At 40.0% G+C, this 24,877-nt stretch overlaps 1 protein-coding gene across 3 annotated transcripts; it reads right to left on the bottom strand.

Moving 5' to 3' along the window:
* Window positions 1-360: 360 nt before the first annotated feature.
* esrp2 (epithelial splicing regulatory protein 2) lies at window positions 361-22,580 on the bottom strand. 3 transcript variants are annotated; one of them, XM_005447562.4, is made up of 17 exons: window positions 22,314-22,569; window positions 21,981-22,133; window positions 21,385-21,513; window positions 14,700-14,813; window positions 14,121-14,235; window positions 13,835-13,930; window positions 12,824-12,878; window positions 12,181-12,291; window positions 11,477-11,609; window positions 11,159-11,201; window positions 8,423-8,724; window positions 7,585-7,818; window positions 7,139-7,337; window positions 4,896-5,100; window positions 4,537-4,732; window positions 3,395-3,492; window positions 1,809-1,830 (listed from the first exon to the last, which is right to left on the bottom strand). In XM_005447562.4, exons 2-16 carry the CDS (start codon window positions 22,110-22,112, stop codon window positions 3,409-3,411), a joined length of 2,148 nt encoding a protein of 715 aa, XP_005447619.1. In that variant the 5' UTR covers window positions 22,113-22,133; window positions 22,314-22,569; the 3' UTR covers window positions 1,809-1,830; window positions 3,395-3,408. The 3 variants fall into 3 exon arrangements, with proteins under 3 accessions (XP_005447618.1, XP_003437664.1, XP_005447619.1); XM_005447561.4 differs by lacking the exon at window positions 3,395-3,492 and having other exon boundaries at window positions 361-1,830; window positions 12,181-12,288; window positions 22,314-22,580; XM_003437616.5 differs by lacking the exon at window positions 3,395-3,492 and having other exon boundaries at window positions 361-1,830; window positions 22,314-22,576.
* Window positions 22,581-24,877: the final 2,297 nt, after the last annotated feature.

The following is a 24,877-nucleotide window of genomic DNA, read 5'->3' as shown; positions in this document are numbered from 1 at the left end:
AAGATGCTCCATTTGATTGAAATATGGGGATTAGGATTGTGGAGCTTTATGACACCAACACAGAAGGTCATGTTGAGCATATCTATATGCACAATTGGAGTGAGTTGGTAGCATTTGGTTGGCTAATTAGATATTTACATTTATAGGCAGGTAAACAAGTGGACCTAACAAAATGGCCTCTCACTTTAAGTGATAATCTAAACGCCTCTAGGTGGGTTGATAGTAGCCTAAAAGATGTTGAGAGGTTGAAATACGTATCAGCATTTTGAGAAAAAAACCCCCCAAAACAAACACCAGGCGTAGAAGTTGCTAGAAATCAGTATTTTGCATTTGTCTCTAAATAAGAACAACTAACACAGATCATCGTCAACACTTTTTATTGTTTACAGTCTATACATAGATCTAAATTCAGGCAAGTCTCAAACTTGCTACAAAAAGAAATATCTCCTCTGCCACCAGAGGTTGACCTAGCCTCTTTTGGGCCAGTATTGCACTCTGGGTGATGTAGGCGCAGTAAAGGTGAAAAACTAAGTGAGCTGTCAGAGGGCCTGCCACAGGAAAAACTCATGCAGCTTTACACAGTACTCTGGTAGGAATTAAAGCATGCTACAGACAGACATAAATATTCTGGAGACAAGAACAAAAGACATACAGTAGCTAATTATAAACAACTTTAGGAAACACACGTTCTTTTACATTTGATAACAAAATCTTAGTTTTTGTAAAGAAATGACATTAATAAAAATAGAATTAATTTCTCGTGCTACTCTGTTAAAGACACTCAGTTCTTCAAGTCTCTGACTGAAGCAAAAAGAAATCTGTAGTGCTTGGAAAAAGTCTAAATAGGATGACAGTATGTTGTACATAAATGGTTTTTATAGAAAACAGAAGTTGTGCATTAGTTGCTCCTCTTGCACAGCTGTGTATAAACTAGTAGTCCCTGAAGCTCAAAGTTATGTCAAATGAATTCATGACAGTTTACAAGTACAAGTGTACAGTTATACTCTCTTTCAGTAGTCTAAGTCACACTTTATGGCTTTTTTTTCTCTTTTCAGTGTTACAAATACACTGCTGCAGGCCACCAGATAATAAACAAAAGCCTATGCATGCACACAGCTGTGCTTGCACAGAGTGAACACACAGGAAATCCCACACTGCTGCAAAGTGAAAATTTAGAAATATACAAAAATGATTGTGTGTAGAAGTTGGTTGATTTTGTATTTTGTTTTTGTTTTTTACAGCCTCAAGCATTCCAGGATGAACATCTGTACAGTTTTATGGGGAACACATGCAGTGTGCATTTAAATAATCATCCACATTTAGGTTTGTAGAGACACTGATATGATCTGTCCACACTCCTTGCTCTCTCTTCTCTACAACCAGCTATTACAGTTGGTGCAAATACAAAGAAATGCTATACATGACATCCACAAAGTGACATGAACCTGAAAATCTGAGCATCAGTAGATGCTCAAATTCCAACAGCAGCTTCAGGAGTGCCAGGACCAGTAGTGTCAGGTGTGAATAGCAGATCGTGGAAAAGTGAGAGGAGCAATAGCTGTTTGACAGAGTATTGGAATAACTGGAGGTTGACGAGGTGTTTACAGGAGAGTGCTCTTCGGTGGGATGCTAAAGTGAGCGAGGTGGAAGGAGATGGAGGGCTAGTGGTCAGTTACAGAAGGCCAAGTGGACCTGCTGCCCATAGAAGGGGTGGTTGGAGCGCTCGGCTACAGCCCGCCTGGCGATCTCCTCACTGGGGAAGGTGATCAAGGCCTCGCCGCTGCATTGGCCACTGAAGTTATACAAGATGAGAACGGCGTCTGGCTGAAGCTGCAGAAGGGGAAAAAAACTGATAAAGTTAGTAAGTCTATTTTTAATGTACCTGGAGCATGAAAACACCAGGGGGAGCCCACAAAGCAGAGGAGGAATAATGCACTGGGAAAAGACCATCTCATCAAACCGGTCCAGTCAGAAAGCAACAAAAAGCTTGAAGAGAGAAGCAGAGCACATGCTGTTCTCAGAGACCTGAAACCCATAAGGCAGCTTTAGACGCAATACAATCATTGGTTAGTTTGCATGCATTCGGATCCTGCACCAAAATCAGCTCAATGCAACAAAAAAAAAAAAAAAACTTGCATTCCTTCAGGCATGCAGGTATGTATCAATCCACTGATCACAACAGCAGTGACAGCAGCACCAATCCATGAAGCCTTTTATCAATCACATGTCACAGCATTACAAAGGGAGACAGTCATAACATTTTCTTTTGTGAATACAGCCAAAAGTAATGATTGACATCATGAAACAGGCCGGATCACTTTAACAGTGCTGAATCATGATCAGCTTCTACTGCAATTTATACATCAGTGATTCAAAGTCTAAATACTGTCTTGGAAATGGTTTGTAATTGATATTTTTACTTGACTGCAGTTTTGTGGAAATTAACAACGACTAAATACTTGCAAAACAAGACGTAAAATGACACCCAGTTTTTCACCAGTGAGAAGCTCAGTGGGTTGTTAAATGTTGTTAAAGGTTGTTAAACTCTCACCATCGCTGCAGAACAGGTGAGGCAAAGCAGGCACTTAAAAGTCTGCAGGCTATTAATCAAACACGAAACCTGATTTAAGGATTTAGATCGGGTTGGTTTGTTAAAAAAATAAATAAAATAAAAACAAAAAAACCCTCCAGATTGTGGCTGCTGTACAGGACATTTCGCTGTATCTGCTGTGAAAAATCACAGCGTGCAGAAGATACAAAATCTTCTGGATACTGTTCCACAACCCATTAGTATGTATAAAAATACATTTTTTAAATAAATCACCTGCCTTCCTGATAATTTGACTACTATACTTTCTTTTTATATTATATTATAACCTGATAATGCTTCATATGATACCATCTGATGCTCAGCAGCAGGAGGGACTTCAGCTATGAGGCAGCTTTAATCTTTGATGCTAGATTCAGAGTCCTGTCTAATTGTTACATGGATGACATTTATTAATATAAAAATGCTCCGTTGCCACAAGAAGAACAACAGTCTGGAGAAGCAACTTTTAAATTTATTCTAGCTATATTAAAGTTATGATTCTGTTGAGCCAGATTAATACCAAATTGGTGATTTGAAGAATAAAACTTCATTATTTAAATGACTATATTAAATGAAGCATGTATCCAAATATTGTCAGTGAAATGCCACTTCAAAATTTAAATAAAACTACACTGGTAGAAATTATGACCTTCAAAGCACCACTTCAGTACTTGCTGGCGATTTTAAAGCTAGTAGCGATTTGTATCTGATGTCGTGCGACGGCCGAAACATAAAGATGTTAGTCAAGTCTAGGACATGCACTCTCCCTCCACTCCGCTTCTCTAGTCCGGAGGCTCTTCTTACCTTGGGGCGAGTCCCTAAAGACAGAGCCATTCTTTGGGCTGAATCAGACTCCTGGCCTGTTCGCTCATCTGAACCACGCTGTACTCGTCAGGGGCGTACTACAGATACAGCATAATGACGGACACACAGTCAGGGTGGGAGCCCTCCACAATGCTTCACACATGGCAGTACACAGTTTTGGGAAAAATATGTTACATGTTATTTGAAGGAGGAAAAACAAAGCACACACACATCCACACACACACATCAATGCCTGAGCAGGTGTCATTTTAACTACAGAGTGTTTAGTGAGGGGAGTGTGTGGTAAAGGACACCAGTGTTGGTATGGGAATGGTTTTCTCACCCAGGACCAGTGTGAGAGTTGCTATTGCAGCCAGAAAAAACACACTCCAACAGGGATACGATTGCAATAGTTCAGCCAACAGTCAGTGTTACACACACACACACACACACACACACACACACACACACACACACACACACACTATTTCTCTGTTACTTCCGACAATCTTGAGCGTGCAAATCAAAACAAGTTTTTATTTTTCTGAACCTGATATTTGCACAGTTTTATATACACACAAATTTATAAAACACATGAACCATGAAGACCAAAAGCAGACCGCAGATCTTTGCCCCAACGACAACAGCAGCAACAACAACCACCCTATGACACCTCAGACCCCACCCCTCTCCCTCCCCATCTTGGGAAATGTCTGATGCCACACCTATCAGTGTTCATACCTGCTTCAGGGGACTCCACCTAACTTGGACTGGCGGCATTAGACACGGGAAGCAAACAGGAGGGGGAAGAGCACAAGTGCACACATGTCCCTTTAATTGAGTAGTACTAGTGTAATTTTGCAACAAAAAACACTGAAGTAAATGTGCCGAGTGGTTCAACAGTTAGAAACTTTCATGTGGCACTCCCCCACTGTGGGAAGAGTAACTACCAAATCATTGCAAGAGACTGACAACAATTATCCTGTCACTATTAAAGGCGTTATCTTAAAAGCTTGGCTACAGCTAAAATTCATATATACATCTGATACATCCAAACACAAGACAAAAAGCTTTTCAAGGATCTGGCTCCACATTTCCTGTGAATTAAAACATGCCTTCATTTCACAGTTCCATGTACTGACCTGGTATCCCTGGAAAAAGCTGAGGATGTCCTTGACTCCAGTATTGTAGGGCAGACCCTGCATCCTGACCAGGGCACCAGGCTGGGGTAGTACAGGAGAGGCGGCAGCTGCAGCGTGGTGGGGCTGAGCTGCAACTGCTGCTGCCACTGCGGGTGGAGCTGCAAAGTAGCCAACTGTGGAGGGAGACACTGGAGGGCTGGAGAGCAAATGGGAATAAGTGGAAAAGCAAAGTTATGATGAATACTAAAACTGCCACCTCACAGTTGTATTCTTCTGCCAGCCTGTGATGCTGCATTTTAACCTTTGACCTTTATCAGTTTGTCTCATTCGACATGTGCTTTAGATCACAATGTACTTACCTGGGGTAATAAGCAGTGTAGTTCATGTTCATGTTCATATAGAGATGTGGCTGAGGGGGGTAGTATGCCAGAGTGTGAGCAGGGCTGTGTGTGGTGGTCTGAGGAGGTCTGGGAGCAGCAAGCAGGGGAGGCTGGTAGAGGGCAGCTTCAGAGAGAATGGCAGGTGGAGTGGGGAATGCAGCATAGGCAGTGGGGGGAGACAGACCTACAGAAAGAGACACAGGTATGCATGTGTAGAGTGCGTGTACAGTCCTGCCACAAGTAAAGTGCTGTGAAGTATATGAATCAACTGAGTGTGCTGCAAGACGGTCTCTGGATAAATTGCAGAAGCTGTCATAAACATGTCACAACACATTCCTACGGTTGACAAACTTAGGACTGCAAAATTGTGTTAGATGTCAGCGTTCAAACGGCTCTGAAAGGTAAAATAAATCAGACTAAGAAACAAATGTACAGCAGCTGCTGCACGCAAAAAGGAAACAACAATGGCGTTTTTGAGTAGAGCATTTCACATACTGCACCTTTAAGGTAGTCAAACATGTAGGGATGCACTGATTATAACCCAAAACTATAACAATAAGACCTAGGCCAGAAAAAACGACTTGAAAGCCCCCTAAAGACCCATCCGAATTTATTTACGTAGCTCGCAGTGTTCTTCATGGTGCAGTGTAAACACACACAAATGACGGCACAGATCTATTTACAGACAAACAGCCACTACGTGTGCGAAGCTGTGGGCAGTTCCAGTGTTAGCCAGGCAACATGGTACCAGCACTGCTGACCTTCTGGCAGATTTTGCATTTTGGGGGTCAGTTTGAGTAAAATAATGTTCAAAAAGAGATTACCCCAATTCTTAACTCTAGTTAGGATATAGGTGAAAAAGCAAAACTACCTTTATCAAGTAGGTACTTAGTAAATTTAACACACAGTGTCAACATTTGATATTTAAAAAAAAGAAATAAAAATATGTTGCCGTCTTCCTCTTAAATAAACCTCTAGTAGCAGCTACATTATATCATTGAATTCCAGCATGGTACTGTGATGGGAAGTCCAGTTGGGAAATTTCAACACTACTAAATATTCCAAAGTCAACTGTTAAAGTGGAAGTGACTGGGAACGACAGCAACTGAGCCCTGAAGCGGTAGGCCATGTAAAATCAAAGACTGGGGTCAGCGGATGCTGAGGCTCATAGTGAGCAGAGGTCATCAACTTTCTGCAGTGTCAGTCGCTACCTCCAATCTTCATGTGACCAGCAGAAGTGTAGTGTGTAGAGAGCTTTGTGGAATGAGTTTCCAAAGACAAGGAGCTACATCCATACTTACATTACCAAACACAATGCAAAGTGTCAGATGCAGTGTTGTAAAGCACTGGGTTCTGGTGTTGTCTGTGCAGATGCTTGCAAAGAACTGTTGTTGTTGCATATAAGCTTGTCTCCAGATAACTTAAGAACCTTTGTAATACAAGTAACAGCATAACTGTAATTGTAATGTGAGTGTTGTGATTGTTGAATTTAGTGCAGTGCCGTACTGAAAAATGTAACATGATTACAGTGAAGAGTTACTCTGGAACGAACGAACTACACCCAACACTGTCAAAGACTCCGCATGAATGACCTGTGATTGAATGTCCTCATTTATGACTAATAATGACTATAATTTGCAAAATGAACCTTGTGGTTTATGACCTGAAACTAGCAACACGGTCTATAAAGGAATCAGGAAAGTGTGCAGCAAAGGAAATGAGCTCTGTTTATCTATAGACTTCTATACAACCGGGCACCTTTTTGCAATCCGAGCACTCCGCCTATGCTGCCCATTAAAAAGAATGTAGATTTAAGGTGCTTGCACACTGGCCTCACCTTTCATTTGAATATGACCTATGGCTTTGTTTTGTTTACAGAGGTCAAGAGCCTGATTGAACACAAATACAGGCACCTTTTCACTAACCACTATTTAACATGCTCACCACTAAACACAAAGTACAGATGAAGCTAAGATGTTGATAAAGTGTGACTTAAAGATGATGAACTTCATCTACAGCTCATTCTTAGGGAGACTTTAATCCTTGTACAAGACTGGCCTTTCTATTCAGTGTTGGTATGTTTTAATCTGGTGGAGAAGTGCTGAAACCAGCAAAGATTAAGCAGAATTTTCAACATGGTTGCACGGTTTTCAGATATTATTACAGTCAATCAGCTGTTACTGCAATTCTTGCTTATGTGCACCTTGGCGTTTTTGACTTACAGGGAAGCTTGCAGGGTGGTGGGGAGAGGCCGCTGCGGTTCAGAGTTCCTCCCATCAGGACAATGCTCATTTCCTCTGTGGAGCACTGGAAGACCTCCACATACCGGTCCTTCATTGTCTTTTTATGGCACTTTTGGGCTACCATAAATGCCTTGTCAGGTGACTTCATCTGGATGAAGGCGTCACCAGAGGGCCGTCCCTGCACAGACAGAGGTAGAAATCCAATTAACAAATGACTGAATGAATGTGTGTTTGTGTGAAGTGTAAGCAAATCTGTGGAGCAACATTTTTCCCAACAGACTTACAAAACTTTTTCTAATTTTTAGAGATTTGCGATGAAGATGTAAGTGAAAATGCTGTGTGGGTATTCTTTTTAAGATAGTATTAAGATATGGAGCTTTAATATTACAAGTATGCCTGGGCCCATGACTTTCCAATAGGCTGACCTGTTGGTTGAGGACCATGTGGACTCCGTGTGGTTTGATGTCAACAGTGTGCTCTCCCATGAACTCCAGGATATCTTCAATGCCAGCAGTGTAGGGCAGACCACGGAGGCGTACGCAGTCGCGAGTGCTGCTCGCTGCTGGAAGGAACGGAGGTGTTGTGAGGACCGGGACAGGCACGATTGGCGAAGGGGGCAGTGTGGAGATCAGAGGTGTGGACATGTAGCGGTTCAGAACCTGGAAAACACAGACACATACAAAATAAATAAATAAATAAATGAATAAATGAATCTTGACTGCATATGCAAAAAGAAGATGCATAAAAAATGTACAACAAATACATAAACAGTAACAGTTTGTCATGGTGACTAAAAAAATAAAATAAACACACACATTGCACAAATGATTTTGTTATCTATAGTCTTGCACAAACTCCAGTATTGTCTGATTTATTAATACCTCGCACTCTGGATACTATGTTTTCTCACTTCTCTATGTTGCCATAACACTTTTTATTTGGAAACCCGAGGAAACAGCTGCTGTGGACCTCAGGCCATGGTGACTGTCATCACTTTCTCTCACACTTGCACAAAAAGGACTTTCTTACACTATTCTGAGAGGACTAAAGAATCAATTGAAAGTGTATTACACAACACAAACCCATCTAATAAGTATCTTGCAAGGGGAAACTTTCTTTCTTTTTTTAAATTTTTGAATAGCACATGTTGTTTTTCTTGCATTAAAACGAGTATCTAAGCGCAAATAGCTAAATGTTGTCTTTCTGTTACATCAAAAACTACAGCTAGAAAAACTTTCAGGCCACACAACTGGAAGAATGTACCTGTTGCACCTCTGCTGCAGTGCTCCGAAACAGCTCGATATAACGCTTCCCGAGGATCTGTTTGTGTTTCTTCAGCGCATTCTGGGCATACTCTTCACAGGAAAAGAGCACAAAGGCATCACCAGTGGGTCGCCCATCCGGGTACTTGACAAACAGGAGACCCTCGGTGCCATCTGTAACTGGGCTCTCAGGACCAAGGAAGGCCAACACTTCCTGTGGTGTGGCAGTGAATGGTAATCCCCGCATACGGATAATCACTTGATTCTCCTTGGACAGGAACTGGGCCACCTCATTAGATGTACCTAGAGTCACAGAGGACAGAAAGGATAAAGCTCGCTGCAGCACAGGACCTCCGAAAGTCACTTTTTAATTCTCAAAAAGTCCTATTCACTCTCTGCTGACTAAGTTACTTTTAACCGCCAACCTGAAAGTAAATCTTGTTATATGGAGTATTTGCATTTGTCATAGTTTATCAGTCCACAAGTTAGGAACACAAAGTTGAGTCATAAATCAGACTTTTGACTCAGTTATGTAACAATGCAACCAAGCCACAGGAAGTGTGACTGTGATTCCTCTGGTAGTATAGAGCAATATGTTTCATGAATGTTTTGAATTGCTGTCGGGACAATCATTCAATTCCAGTGACCCAAAGAAAAGCTGAAAACTGTAGGATTTAACAAACATGAAGCATGAATTGCAAGCCATCATATTTCAGCTCAGCCTAAAACAAAGTGGTGGATCAACTAAGTGACCTATAGATGCCATTATGTCAGCTAGTCTACAAGATTAAATATCTGAAAAATCAAGGTATTTTATGTTATCACCCACAAATTATAAAGATTTAATATTTCCAGATAAAATGAAATGTATCATTTCCCGCAATCCATTAAATTCTAAACTATAAACAAAAATACAAGCTGCGGTACACAAGTAATGCAGCATGCAGTTCGTTTCTGCATGTGTGGTGTACAGACAAAGCACAGATCAGTGCTGTGCTCAAAGACAGACTGCACAGTTTATTGCACAATAAATTAGTATGGAATCAGGGTTTGACATGTAAACCTTTGGGGCAAGCTTGGCTAAAAGAAATGAAGCTGAAATAAATGCTAGAAATGCCTGTATTTTGTAGCCATTTAATGTGTAATGTATAATTTGTAAAGTGACTTCTAAAGAAACTTAAGCTGTCACATTTTATTTTAAGTGGGATATGAATGTGTGTCTTAAATTTTATGGTCACCTATTTAATGCTGAGAATTTAAATCTAATGCAAAAGCTGCCTGAAATTGTGATACTGGTTAATAAAAGATCATTCAAGATAAACAGATGAGGTTACAATTACATAGCTCTTATTAAATAAAGTTAATTGTTAAGGAAGCTGCCCAGCCGGACACTTTTGACCATCATTTAACTTAACCAAGTTTAATTTTTCTCTTTGGTTTACAGTTTCTGTAAATTGTGTTCCTCATTTAGTTTGCTTCAGGGCAAGATCAGTTTGGGTGTGAGACAAAAACAGCAAAAAGAGGCTACATTTACTTGTATCAGCCTTTAAAGAGAAGGTTTACAGACACAAATGGTCTTGTTCCACCACTAAGTCAATTATAAAATTTGCAAATAATTCCTTCTGGCATAATGCATAATGTATGTTTAATTGCATAATGCATTACATTATAACAATAAGATTTATAAAATTGCGCAGTAACAAATGCAGAAAGTACAAAAGTACATAGGGGAAAAAAAGAAACTTCACAACTAATTAGATCAAGAATTTAAATAACTCATCTCCAGATATTAATTTTATATGATATGTGATCAGGTTAATATAATTGTTGGTTCAATGGCTTTATTGACTCTGTTTCTTCTACCTTTACTCAGTAAACTCAGATCGACAGCCTAAAGGTATTTTTTGCAGAGGATGGAAAAATGTTAGATCTTTCAATTTCAAGTTTCACGTCCAAAACAACGAAACAATTTAATCTACACATCTGTTTACATGTTTACTGCTTTCATTTATCATGCATTGTGTCTGCTTCTCCACTGTTTGCTTAAAGTTCAGTGTGCTATCGATATATATTGATTCTTAACCCACTGAGTAAAGTCCAGGGTCTAACAAGCAGCCAGTGTAAGTTCTTTGCTGCAAGCGACTATGCTTTTTTTGACTGCTATCTCTACCCTTGTGTTACTACTGGCTTCCTCTCAGGCCCCAGGCCATGCCTTTGTCTCTTCACACCCCCTTTGTGTTAGCACCGAGTTGGTCCTTTGACTGGGCGACAGCCCTCTTTCCCTCAGGGGGAATGGAGCCGGAGGCTAAACTGAACAGAACAGGTGAACTGCTGTTAGCCCAGAATAAAATTTCTTTCCAAGTGGCCTCAGAGGGGTTGGCCTAGGGAAGGGGAGATTAGCAAGGGATGGGGGCTGTGGGGGATGCACCTCACAAAGCGCCTTTCATTAGTCTGAGATAAGGGAGCCAACGGGATGAGGCAAACACACAGGTAACAGGAGAGAGTTAGAGCACAGAGGAGATCCCTTCTTTTAAGAGAGCAAAGTGGTGCACTTTTACAGATGTGAGAGGGGATGTGTGTGTTTTTTTCCCCTTTTAAAAAAAAGTGCTGGAAAGCCATGAAACAAAATGCTACCTCACACTAAGAAAGTCTTTCAGAATGATCATGTAATCATGGTCAGGTGAGAGGAGAGAAAGAAAGAAAAAAAGAAAAAAAGAAAAAAAATCTGAAATCTGACCTCCAGCAATCTTGAGGAATTCCTCTCCTGTGGCCTTGTAGACCTGAAAAACACGAGATGAAAACTTAATATCAATATGTGACTACGATTTCAGGCAAAAATCAAACAGGCACGTCATACACCCAACTTTTAAGCAAGGAAAGAAGCAAAATCACGTCACAAAACTCCTTCATAAAACTGATGGTATTAATTTGATTAAATCTCTCATTCAGCTCGACTTCTTAATGACATCAAAAGAGGACTCTAAGCAGAATTTTTAAAAATTTCCCCCCCAAAAAACTACACCATGGAGCCACAATTGAACTGAGAGAACCTCACCTCAATGTAGCGGCTGCCCATGTGGTGTTTGTGGCGCTCCAACGCCAGGTCTCGGTGTTCAGAGTTGATGAAGCGAACTAAGGCCTCGCCGTTCCTCCTGCCCTGAGCATTAAGACACAGCGCCACACCACCCCTGAAACACAAGGGCACCGACAAATGAATGCAAAGGACAATCACCTATATCTGCTGGGTCCTTAAACAAAATCTTCTCCATCTTCAATTTCTACCACCGTGACTGTTTTTTCATGTCATCGCCATCAAAAACTCTAACAAAGCCTGACTAAGTCATTAATTCAGCAAAACTAGCATTATGTAATCTGGCAGTTAACATAACATCTGTTATGCCTCCAGTCTTTCTGCTCTGTGTGAACAGATTATCTGCTGCCAGTACATTGTGAAGGCATGTCAGACTCTCAGATGGAAAAAGTATAATAACAGAAATATTTCTAGAGATCACTTTAACAGAGTAGCAGTGGATGTTAAAAAGACGATTAGTAAAGATTAGGCTGTACTTGGACACAGCAATTGTTTCAACAAGGTCAGGTTTCCATTAGGCTTTAAAAGTATTTCATAATCTGAAAAGTACTTCAAAGGAAAGAGTAACAGAATGAAGTTCCCCCAACTGCAAACGTTGACAAATTCTGTGACTAACATGTTAAAAGCTCAAAAGACATTTGGGGAGATGAGCACAAAATCCAACGTACTTGGCGATGTTGAGGCCTTTAAAGAAGCGAGCAATGTCTTGGTCTGAGGACTGCCATGGAAGCCCTCGTGCTCTGATCACAGTCTCGCTGTCCACCGGCTCAGTCTTACTGCTGCACCAAACACCATGTGGAGAAAATTTTAAAAATAAATAAATAAATGAAACGAATAATAATTATTTATTTATATATATATAAAATAATTAGTCCAGAATATTCAAAGCCTTGTTGGAAATGACTGTGATTTAGGGAAAACCAACAGAAAAATCATGATTCTTGTTGAGTTTGAACAGATCGAGTAGACAAGAGGCCACTCAGAGTAAGTGCTAAACACAGTAACACACTCCCATGATTAAATGTCAGAAGGTTGTGGAGGTGAGAGGCTTTTGGCTTTCTGAGAACAGCAGGATTTGGTGCTCTGCTATAAGATATCCTGGTAAGCACTTGATGGCAAAGTTGGACAGCTTTAATAACACACTTGTGGTTTCCTTGTTGCTGTAATCAATGCTAAGAGCCGGAGAGGTCTAAAACCTGAATATGGTCGAGGGGGGTTGTCAGTCTAAACAGCACTGCTGCCTAACAGGTGTGGCAAGAACCTACACAGAGATGGACTGAGATAATATTTGTGATGAAGGTCGATACATACCATGTGCCTGAGTCAAACTTGTAGTTCACTGTTTCAACACAGGAGAATTTGTGATCTAAAAAAAGCAAAACCAAAACAACATTATATTATGGGATGTGTTTTTGGCTTACGCACGTCCAGTGCTCCCTCTCATGTAGAGAGGAGCACAATACAAACTTGTAATACCCCAAAACACACTTGGCTGTGATTACAGTGATAGAGTCAGAGTGCTCTGGTACATTTTAAAGTTTGACATGTTTTCATTGTTACCTGTTGCCTTACTTTACTTGTATGTACAAAACTTTTGACAAACAAGTGCTACTTTGTAACACGCATTTTGAAAGTGGGTTACAATAAAAAAATAGTAGTACTTGTTCCTTAAATAGAAATAATATAATCAAGGCACAGTTCAATCATTAACCAACTATAACAGTCACTCTTTTACTTTCTTCCCCATGTGTGGTGTATGTTTAGTAGTTGAGATAATTCAAAGACAAGAACAGAGGCTCATTCGTCATAACATCTTTAGCTCAGATGACGTGATTATTTCTGCATTTAAAGTTATTTTTCTTCAGTCAGTATGGCCATTTGTATTTTTTGAACATGTGATCGTATGACTATGAACCTGTATGTTCACGTAAAATCAGTAACCATGTGAAGAAAAAAAGGATGTTAAAACCTTAACTGCAGCATTCTCCTTTGACTATTTAGCTAGCGTGTACTTTCAGTGTTAGAAATTAAATGACAAAATTCCACTATGTACATTAACATGGTTAAATGTTTGTTGTATAAACATGAGGGCTTCCAGTTTCCATATTCTTCCTGTTGTGGGCTAATGCAAAGACAGTGCTGATTATATCAAAGGTTGTCAGAGTGTGTTAACACAGAGTACGGTCTCCTTGATAACAGGGCACGGCTCTTCCTATGGGTCAGTTTGTCTTCTTTCTGTGCCTAATTTAGTGTCAGCTACTAGGTATTAAGGATCTTGTTCAGTGTGAGGTTACTTGAGATAGAAGGCCTGTCATTACTTACTGTGGGGCTCAGCCAGTATGCAGAGTGTCAGCTGCACCATGTTCCTCACCTCCCTCACCCCTATCGACTCCTCTGACACAGCAGGGAGACCAACATCTGCACAGAGTTAAGGCCACATCCTAGTTTTTATTCTGACTACAGGTTTATATTTTACGACCTTTTATTTGCTAAACTATTTCAGAGTATTTCAGAAAAGTATAAACACTCTGTCATTACGACTCAGTTTGTCATGATTGTCAAGGATTATAAAATGTCCCACTTCAGTGTACAGGCTAGCAAAGGATACATTCCAACATTGAGGTGAGTGTGAGCTTCTGCGCAGGGCCAGCATTTGGGCAGCATTTGTGAAACTCCTTTCTCACATCCACAAATGAAAAGAAACATTCAGGTAGGACCAGATTCTGGATAGGAACAAACAAAAAGAAAGTTACTTGGTGCAGCAAAATGACAGTTTGGAAATCTGATATGGAAACTGGATACAGCAGGATGCTAATAAACAAGCATCACACTATGCTACTGAATAGTAGGTAAATGTAAGTCAAAAGACTATAATTAATTAGTAATATGAAATCAGTGCATACCAATTTATTACAAACTATAATAGAACTGAACTGATCAAAGGGAAAAATCTAGTTTGTTTATTGTTGTAGAAATATGGGTAGAGCAACAATATATATAAATAAAACAAACATATATGAAACATTGATTCTACAAAGCCAGTATTTTCTATTATTGAGTCATGATTCATAAGACTTGTTTCAAATATTTAAAAAAAGAAGCTACTGGAAATATTTCTAAAATCCTATATTTTTATATTTTACTCTATGTGTCTCCAGTTTATGGAGCAATGGAGGGAAATAATCACCTTTTTGGAAGCTTCTGGGTGGAGGGCCTGACGAATGACAAGGGGACTGTCCACACAAAGTGTGTACGTGGTCCTGCCAAGGCATTTTACTTCTGATGACACTGACTGCTGGAACTGCATAGATACAGAGAGAGGAAGGAGAAAGGCCACTTTAAGACTGACTGGAGTATTTTTATCCTTCACAAAAAAAAAGCAGAACTGTGATTGAAATGACACCATATTTAAATTGTCTAAAAGTATCTTTTAAAGAGCGAGAGAGAAGAAAAGCTAATGGGAAGTAATCCAAAATAAAGTGGGACTTAAAATCATTCAGGTTGTGTCGCCTACCATGTACAAATGAGAATCGGTTAGTGTACTTGAGATCTAAAGACAGAAAAGTGAAGGTGGTGTTGTGTTTGACATTTGTCTCTTTCTCATTACGAGCGACGCTCGTCTAACAGGTTTCAGTGTTTGCCCAGTGAGGGAGGGAGCAGGCAAAAGGGAGGAATGATTACAGCACTGATCACCAGCACCACAGTTTTCTCTTTGTACAGACGAGTTAAAATCCCAACCCATACAAGTCAAACCTGCTGGTCTCCACTTTGCATAAACTCTGATGGCCTCGCCACCCAGTCCCAAATACCATCACCTCCCACATAGCCGTGCTTATTTGTAACTACAACATTTACTGAGCCCCCTTCCTTGTATTTTGTCAACCTGTATTGGCAGCAGTTAACTGCCAATAAAGGACACCTCTTGTACAGAAAAACAAATCACTTGCAAAATAGTTGCAGTCAACCATAATTTTCCATCACGTTTTCATACTGTTTTGGCCACCATATTATGAGATAAACATTTAAATGTTTCACAAACTTTCTTTGGCTTCCCACCATTTCATGCTGCTTCATAAAGCTGGGAGTTCACTTATTGTTGACACAGCATTTGATTTATAGCAAGCTGCTGTAGGTAGCATTAGGCTTCTTAAAGTTATGATACTTGTGGAAAATAATTTGGAAAGAAAAATAAACCTCTTCCTTACTAATTTTTCCTTTCTGACCAAGATTTAAGATAATCTTTATCTTGTTTTAATACAGGAGGGAATCCATTTACTTTTATACTGTATTTAGAATATACTGGGGACTTGAGGCTGGCTGGTGAATTAGAGGAAAAATAAAGGTCAGAGCTGAAAAAAGAGGCAGTGCTTGGCTCCTCTCTGAAAGCAGTTTGTGGCTTTGCAACTTTCTCAAATCTTGCAAAATCGGTACAATGTCAAGGTAATGTCAAGTTTTCTCAGGACCCTCTGCTTTAACTCATGCCCAAACTTGAAACCGACTCCAACCAATTTCCAGGGACCTATAGCTCCAGATAATATCACCATAAGCAAAACAGAACACATAATGGAGAATAGCATTAACAAATAAACAAGTCATTTCTTATCTTCTCAGTCAAGAAAACCCAGAACACTCAAAATCATCTCTGAACCATACCAGTTAGACCACCTGGATCTCAGTGACCGACTAGTTTCTGGTGGACACTGGCTTTGTACGACAAACCTTTAGACAGTCAAGAGTATTAGAAGTGCATGTTGGGACCTGCTCCTTAAAAGTCAAAGAGAAATATGGGGGCTATTTGGCAGCATCTACTAACAAGGAAAGAAATGCTTCAGGGTTAGATTAAAGGGGTTTTAGGATGGATGGACAGAAACATGTAAGAGTTTTTAATAAACGAGTCATTGCAACATTAAATTAAAAAACAGGCTAAAGGAGAAACCACATGCTCAGCTATGGATGAAACAAATACACGACCTAATTAGCAAAAAAACAAACAATTTTCGTAACCATTCCCACAGACTTGCTTTCAAGATAGTGGTTTACAGGTGATATGCAAACCACATGAAAACTAACTCTACTATTCATTGTCCATCAAGATGAAAACCCTCTTCAGTCAATGCATTAATCATTACACTCACAATAAGCTGCAAATGCGAAAGGAAAAGACAGTTCTGCAACTTAAATCCACGACCGCTGAATTCCCCCAAAGATGCAAAGCATCATTTTTGCAAGTTACTTTTCACTTCAGGCGTGTGTGAGTCGCTCAGTTTATATTTATTTTTTTTAAAAAGAAAAAGACAAAAAGTTATAGAGATCAACTTAGTGCAATATGACTGGACTTAAAATGAGTTTCTATTCCATGTGTACAGCGATAACAGCACTAATATTTGCTCACAGCCATTCTTGCAGCTCCACCTTTGCTATTGTCTAAAGCCGGATTACTGAGAGAAAAGCTGTAGAGGATGTAGAGACACACCCTCTCTTTCTCCACAGTGTCAAAATCCACGTTTAAAAAGAGCAAACACAAAGAACAGAAAATTAATCAAACACCGACAGCACAGAAAAGAGCCAAGCTCATAAAGTGACCACTGAAAAAGGGCCAGTGCTTCTATATTAATCTGGTTTTATTTTTAATATTTAGCTAAAGTCCTTTTCTTCTCAGGACTGTTGGTGTTTAATCTGCCTGCAGCACGCTCCAGTTCTGAATTAACAGTGCTGTTAATTCAGTGATCATTATTCCTCACTAGCACACCTGTCAAAAATGGCTGTTCATTACCATCCTGATGTGATCACCCGTATCACAGTTGCTGTTTGGTGATGCCCCTTTATAATCTTAAGATTTATCTTGGTCTAAATGAACCAAAAATATTTGTTGCACACGTTATAGTTTTGTGATTTCTAATTGCTTTCATTTTTATTTTGTTTTGGCTTTTTGTTTTTAATTTTAGCTCAGTTTCAGTTTCCAGAGTGGCTTTGCTCATTTCTCTTGAGTTTTTATTTGCTCAGTTAAATGCTTGGTTTTAATTTAGTTTTTAATTTTAGAGTTAGCTTTTAGTGAGTCAGTCTTCTGAACATACAAAGTCTCAATGAATGACCTTCAAGGACCTTCTGGGGCTTTGAACAACTTTATTTAATCTTAGTCAGCTAAAATGTTTTTTCACAAATAGTTTTTAAGTTTACTTTTAGTTAACTATAATCATTTTGCACATTAATGATGCAACTTTGCGTCTCACTCTCCTCTGAAAGCTCTTTTCATGGATAAGTGGGAGGAAGTGGCCTTTGAACATAGTCCTATCAGAGTTTGCGCTCTACTGTAGCTGGACTGTTTGTATGTAGAGGTGAGGTAAGGTGGTGGTGACTGAAACAACCTCTGATAAGAGTGGCTGGGAGTGTCCGAGCAATATCTTTGGGAAACTTTCAACACGCTTACACCACCGAACATGTGACATGGTCTTCACACTGTTTGCACCTACAGGCCAAAAATCACGGGGGAAATGTTTTACAACAGTAATCAGAATTTATGTGTTACTATAAAGCTAGTTTGCCCGCCCCTTCACAAGTGATCACCCTACCATGAGCTCTACTACCAGCTACAATTTCAGTTTTTTCAGCAGCTGGCTGGAAAATGAAACCAAGGCAGTAGCGTCATGCGAATTTGTGTAATTCCCCTAAATGGCCACTTAAGGCTTGCCCTGAAGGCAAATCAGTGCCTTTAACTTCTGTTAAAATGCCCAACTTTCCATATTTTGTGTTCTAGGTGCTATACGTTTCTTTTTTCTCCTTTTGTTGTTTTTTACAGGTGCAGCAGTTGGAAACACATTGTGCTTTTCTATTTGTGCTGCATCATTTTATTTTATTTTATTCCCCCTGTCAGCTTAGACTTTGTCATATTACACATAAAATACAAAAACTGAAATAACACTTTAAAGAAATGAATAAATAAACAGATAAAGGCCAACTTTAAACATTTGATTTTAAACTTTACAGCCAGTTTTCTATTTCAATTGAATTTTTATATACCTCGCCTGTTTAATTTGTAAAATGGTTAAAACATTAATTATTAACAGCATGACCACTTGGTCTGAAAGGTGAATGCTGTCAGTGACCGGCCTCACCTCAGCTAAATCGAGTCACAAAACTTCTTGACTCCGTTTGTGTGGTGTTGCCTTTTGGAACATTTTAATGCAATTTTTGCTTTAGTTAAGATGTCAAGTAGGCTTTCTGTGCGGTAAAGCCCGTCATAGAAGTTTGCCTCTTGTTAAGGTGGCTGAAATGTTAATATTTTAATAAAAATCTGTTACTTCATACAAATATAGTAACTATATTTGCAACATTTAATGCCTTGCTAATCAAGTTTGCTTGTATTGGCTGAACTTAGCTTTATATCGTCTTGTTCAAATACGGTCACAATCATAAATATGATGGCTTCCCAAATCAGTGCACGCCATGAGGGCGCATAAGATAATAAGAAGCATAAATTCTATTCGTTCTTGCACTGTGAAGACTGAAAACTCACTGTAGGATCTGCAGTGGATCCAAATATATTCAATATCTTCCTTCTACAGTTGTTGTAATAAACAGTCTGTTAATATCTTCCTTTCACATACTAATTAACGGCATGTTTGATTTAGACACACCCAGCAGAAGAAACAGAGCTGTGATGATGGATTGGCATAACTATTTGTGTTAGTACAAATCTGTCATCTTTACAAGGCTTTATGCTGAAATATTCAAATCCTGGTTGTGTGCGAGAGTCTTTCGTGCGATTCATCATAAGAAGCATGTCACAACTTGGCTGCCTTTGTAAGTGAGAACCAAATGTTATTAACTTGGATTACTGGATAAATTTCTGAAACAGTTGAAACATTTCTACATGCCGTGACTGCATACGAATGTGATATTTCAGCTTCACAGTAATGTAGATACAGTCTGACATCACATGACATTTTTCATAAACACACTACAGGTTGTGTCGCAAACTAAACAAACCCACACCCGTACAGTCAGAAATAGCTTTGTTACAGCTAAACACAAATTTATTCTGAAAAACATGAGTGGCCTGCAGGTGTGATATGCAAACTATACTGTAAAAAGTGTTACAGCTACAGTGACATTAACATATTTTTGGACTATCGTGTTTCACAAAACCTGTTCTGACAGCAGCCTGGTACATTTGTTTGGTATAAAAAAAAAAAAAAAAGAAGGAAAAAAAAGACAAGTGTGACAAGTTTCTATATCCAGTGCACCTGCACTGCTGGAAACTGAAAGCTCACCAACCACATAGAGGTTAAAATAATTTTGCTGAGCTGCAAACACAGGGTTGAAAAATGCCTACATATGCTTACATCTATTCAACACCTTGAAATAGAACGATTTACGGTATATCCTGTGTTTTTTTTTACTGTGCTGCATTTGGTATGCAAGGGTAAAGCATCATGCAAAACATGTCAGTTTGTTCTGCGTAGGAAAATTACCACACAGATAGAAATAGAAATTTTGACAGTGTTTTGCAGATTGCACCAAAATGTATGGGAGCAAAGTTTTAAACAGTCCTGCTAATCTCTCCAGGCTTCTATACCTTAATCAATCGTTCACAAAAGAAATGCAGCACATGTCCTTGGGTGCTCTGACCACACAGGTCAATACCATAAGCCCACCACTTTAAAAAAAAAAGAAAAGAAAGCAAAAGGCAACTGCTCGTTTCCCCCTATTCTTATAAGTTGGAGTAGGACATCACTTCTAAATTTTAAACGTGAGCCAACAGCTTCTAGACTGCATATCTGGAAAAATGTCCGTTTTCTTCTCTTCCCCCTATCAACAAGGGTAACACTTATCTCTGAGTGACGAGCAGAGAGAGAGGAAGCAACCAGTGAGACAAAGGTATGAAAAGACCAAACTGATTGCTTGGGTTAATATTTGAAGGTTCAGCACACAATCTAAGATAGAGTAGCTGAAGCTGAGGTCTTGGGCGACCTGAATGTACATCAGCATGTAAGGGAAAACTGTGGAATGTTTACACGCTGGGTATAATAATCCCAGGAGCGTCACTGCTTCAAAAATTCAGAAGGAATTAAAGAAGCAATAAAAACAAGAACGCTAAAACCCAAACAGACCTGCAATCAGACCACAACAGCACAAACATTAACACAAACATATTGCTTTGCCGTGATAATGAGAGGTTTTTAAAGTATAAACTACTGGAGGGGCAGGAATACTGCGTGCAGTGTAAATACACACTCCTTTCAAGGGTGGTTTGAAAAAACATGTTTGGCAACATAAGCACTTTTGCCAACACATACCTCCAGACAGTGGGGACCAAGGGAGGAAAAATTACATCTTGGTCATAAACAAGTGTTGTAACCAGGTGCTAAAGATGAAGCCCACAACCTGAAAGCTTCCACCCTCCTGTCTGTGCTGCTGCCTAAAACAGAGGTGCGGTCCCAGGTAAACACTCTGCTTTCCAGATGTCTGCAGCATACATCAGGCCAGGGCAAGACTAGACCTGCGACTCCTCCTCCTTATCTCCAGACGCCTGAGGCTCTGCCCCATCATTGCTCTTGAGCTCCTGCAAGCCGTCAGCAGAGTTTCACTGTCAGGGCTAAACCAATGACACATCTCAACCGGGTGGAAGACCACTTTTAAAAAACAAAAAGATCATGTGGGAAATGTGACACTCCTTACTCTAGCTTACAGCTTAATACCCAGTCAGACTTGTCATATCGCATCACGCTCTAGGCAAAAACCTGCCAGAAGAAAGTTTTGTGGGTTTAATAAGCTTCTGGGTTTCCCACAAAATGAGCAGCTGCTGTGGTTTTCATACCCGTATGCATCACGTCAAGTTTCCCAATGCACCTGAAAAGACCAGTGAGACTAACCTGTTGCAGAACTTTGTCCAGTGGCTCAGCTTTGACGATGTCGTCCACAGTCAGCCCAGTCTCCTCTTTACACTGGTCAGTCAGCTCCAAAGTGTCCGGCTTGACAAAACATTTATGAAGCTTCCCGACCTGTGAAAGGATTTAGCGTTTCATGGCGTAGGAATACAGCTTGATGACAAAAAATATGCTAACCTATAGCAAATTAAAGGTCCCCCACATACAGGAAATGAATTGTTTAAAAACAAACAAAACAGAATTGGCAATGCAGTCGCAAAAAAAAGAACTCAATTGTCAATAAAGCGTCGTTTACATCCAGAAGCTGACATATTAAACCAAAAAGGTGTGTTTGTCCCCCATTTTCGTCTGCTTTTTTTTTTTTTTTTTCCAAATTTGGTCGCACACCTGTTAAAAAGGTGCGCTAACGACGGGCAGATGTAGCGTTAGCTAGCATAACAAGACAAGCGGGCTCCACACGGTTTCAGAGAGCACACCATGTTGATTTAAATGTCAGACTCTACAGGTAGACACTATGCCACAAACACTCTGAATACATAAGAAACCGTACAACGAACGAAGGGGGTCAGAAAGGTCCGTACCTTTTTCTCATGTAGATCCACAATTTGCCACACCAAGAGAATTATTTCCCTCTCATCCGAACCCAGTTTACCCCCATTTTCACCAGCTGTTGCCCCAAAGAACACCACCAGAGTATCACTGTGCGAAGCCATCAGGGACCACAAGGGTAAAAACTACAATTAAAGCAAAGATTAAAATAAAAAAAAATAACACGAGGGTTCACCTTTTCCAAGTGATAAGAAGAGCGAACAAAAGAGCTGGAAACTCAATTGAGATAAACGGAGAGAGAAAGAAAAATAGGGGGAGATTATTTTCAGAGGAGCCACGGAAGACTTTGCGGTCAGAGACTCTACCTGTTGCAGTACTTGAGTGTGTTCTATCCAGAGATACTGGTTTAACTGGTAAAGAAGGGTGGAAATCCGTGTTTCCTTCACACGAACTCCATAACAAGCCCCGGAGTTTTTTTTCTTCCTCGCCTTACTATTTTTTTCACCGAGTTACCTGTATGGCTAGGCCTCTGCTCGAGCAGAGCCCCGGGGGCGTCGTCTATTGGCTGGTTTGCAAAGGTGAGGGCGGGACGCTGAGGTCAGTGTTGTGAGCTCATTGGCTTGTTGGTGCTGTTGAATCCGGAAGTATGTGGAAGACAAAACAGGGCGACAATATACCTCCATGAGGCTTATGCGTACGCTGTGCAGTCCACGGGCAACCTGCAGATGACTCACGGTGATAGTGGGAAAGAAGTGAACAGAATCAAACACACACATAAAGGTATATTAAAGAGAAACTGAACTGCGGGACAAACTCTGTGCATTTCCATTAAAATTAGTTTTGTGCTACCTGAATTTGCAAAGAACATAATCTTAAAAAAAAAAAAAAACCTTTATGTGCCAGATGTTGGGCCTGATGTGCCATTTGGATCACATCTTGTCCAGACATTTGCCTTAACCCATGTCAAACTTGATCTCAAAAATGACTGGGGTAAGAACAGTTAGTTAGGGACTTCTGCTCCAGCTGTAATTCAGTGCAGAGGGCACAGCGACAGAAAGTACTCCAGCATGTTTATTCTATGAAAAGGTGTTCAGACACTACATGTTTATGCCAGTGTGGAACTTTGATACAACGAAAGTGTTTCTGCACACAAATTCACACTTAAGATTTCACTGTTTGCCTCCTTGTCTTCAGATAATGTTATTTCACTTGCAGAATGAAAACCTGTAAACATGGAGATCACAGGAAAAAAAATCTATGTACAAAACAACATGCATTTGTACGGAGCCCCTCTGATGACATGGTCCAAAAAATAAATAAATTATGGCCACAAAATACTACTTCGTGGGCACGAAATGGGTATAACGTGCCCACGAAATACTTATTTGTGCCCACGAAATACTATTTCGAGGGCACGAAATAGGTATAACGTGCGCACGAAATGCTAATTTGTGGGCACGAAACACTTGACCAATAACCGTGATCCTTCCCAGTCCCTTGCAGTTGGTTGACAATAAAATCAATCCCGGTGTCCAGGTCGTACTTACGTCTGTAAAGCAACTGGGCTCTCAATATCCTGTTTAAATGTCTCTCCATAATAATGGTTCCTTGCATTGCCAGGCTTTTCAAAATGCATTTGTAGCTCATTCCCAGCCTAAAATAAAACTCAATCATACTGTCTCTGTCCATGGTGTATAGGTTTAGCCTACTCTTATGCTTATGTCTCTACACAGCTGTCCAGGAATTGTATCAATATGATGTGCGCACGTTATCCATTTCGTTGCCACAAATGCGTAATTCGTTACCACGTTATACCCAATTCGTGCCCACGAATTAGCATTTCGTGCGCACGTTATACCTATTTCGTGCCCTCGAAATAGTATTTCGTGGCCACAAATAAGTATTTCGTGGGCACATTATACTATTTCGAGGGCACGAAGTAGTATTTTGTGGCCACAATTTATTTATTTTTTGGACCATGTCATCAGAGGGGCTCCATACATTTGCTTCAGGCAAAAGAAAGATTTATTGCTTCTGTAGGCTTCTTAATTGTAATGCAGTTTTAGGTAAAAGGTAGTAGTAAATGCAGGGATGAATAAAGGACAAATGGAAAAATTAAGAACAAAACAACAGGACACATCCTGGAACTTCTACCACAAGAAAGAACAGTGGAATTAGCACTGTACTTTACATTTCCAGCTTGTGATCCTTGTTCTTCCCTCTAAAATCCCACTGTATTGTTATACGCTGCATGTACCTGTCAATAGAAACTATTTGTCGCCAGAAAATATGGTACTTCAAAAGAGCAGTGAAGTTTTTACCAGTCTTTGGCCCACTTCCCAGAAATCCAAGGTTTTGTTGCTACTGACACTCCCTGTTCTGCCTGCTATGGGCCAACAGACTGCAGTGAATGCAAGGCTTTTTGCCTTTTCATGTCCATTCACTCAAAATAAATCTCCCCTATCTCAAGAGTAATTCCTTGTGTCTCCTTCCTCATGTCGAATCACTATTTCCAGCCAAACCAGTCCGATTACTTAAGGGACACTCTGGAAAACGCTGAAATCTGAGACATATAATGATATTTCAACACAACAGCAAAGAACATTTATCTTCATTACATCATACTGAGGGCATGCTTATGCATGTAGACTGACTCGGACAGTAAAGTCACAAGCTAACTCCTTTCAGCAGGTGTAACTGGTGAAAAAGTTGAGAAAGACAACATGTCACATTCACACTCCAAATATCCTCCTTAATAATGTGCTTTGGCATAACTTTTATCATAGGCTGTAAAGTGGATGACCTTCCAGAGAGCCAGTGCTAAAACCTTTGACACGTCTGTGTACATTTTTTGGAAGAGATTGACAGCTCTGATGTACCAGGTGGCAAGTCTTGTCCTGTAAGGTAAGTATGACTTAAAAGAATAGCA

This window comes from Oreochromis niloticus, linkage group LG1 (genome assembly GCF_001858045.2).
Source record: "Oreochromis niloticus isolate F11D_XX linkage group LG1, O_niloticus_UMD_NMBU, whole genome shotgun sequence".
Classification (NCBI taxonomy): domain Eukaryota; kingdom Metazoa; phylum Chordata; class Actinopteri; order Cichliformes; family Cichlidae; genus Oreochromis; species Oreochromis niloticus.
Note: the sequence above shows the minus strand (reverse complement) of the source record. Positions and strands in the feature narration are given on the sequence as shown.

Excerpts from the sequence above, each read along its gene's own strand:
- esrp2 (XM_003437616.5), bottom strand. The coding sequence starts at position 22,112 with ATGGCTTCGCACAGTGATACTCTGGTGGTGTTCTTTGGGGCAACAGCT. Across the intron at positions 12,879-13,834 it reads CATACTGGCTGAGCCCCACA|ATCACAAATTCTCCTGTGTT; the intron begins GTAAGTAATGAC and ends TGCTTTTTTTAG. Across the intron at positions 11,610-12,180 it reads AAAGGCCTCAACATCGCCAA|GGGTGGTGTGGCGCTGTGTC; the intron begins GTACGTTGGATT and ends CTTGTGTTTCAG.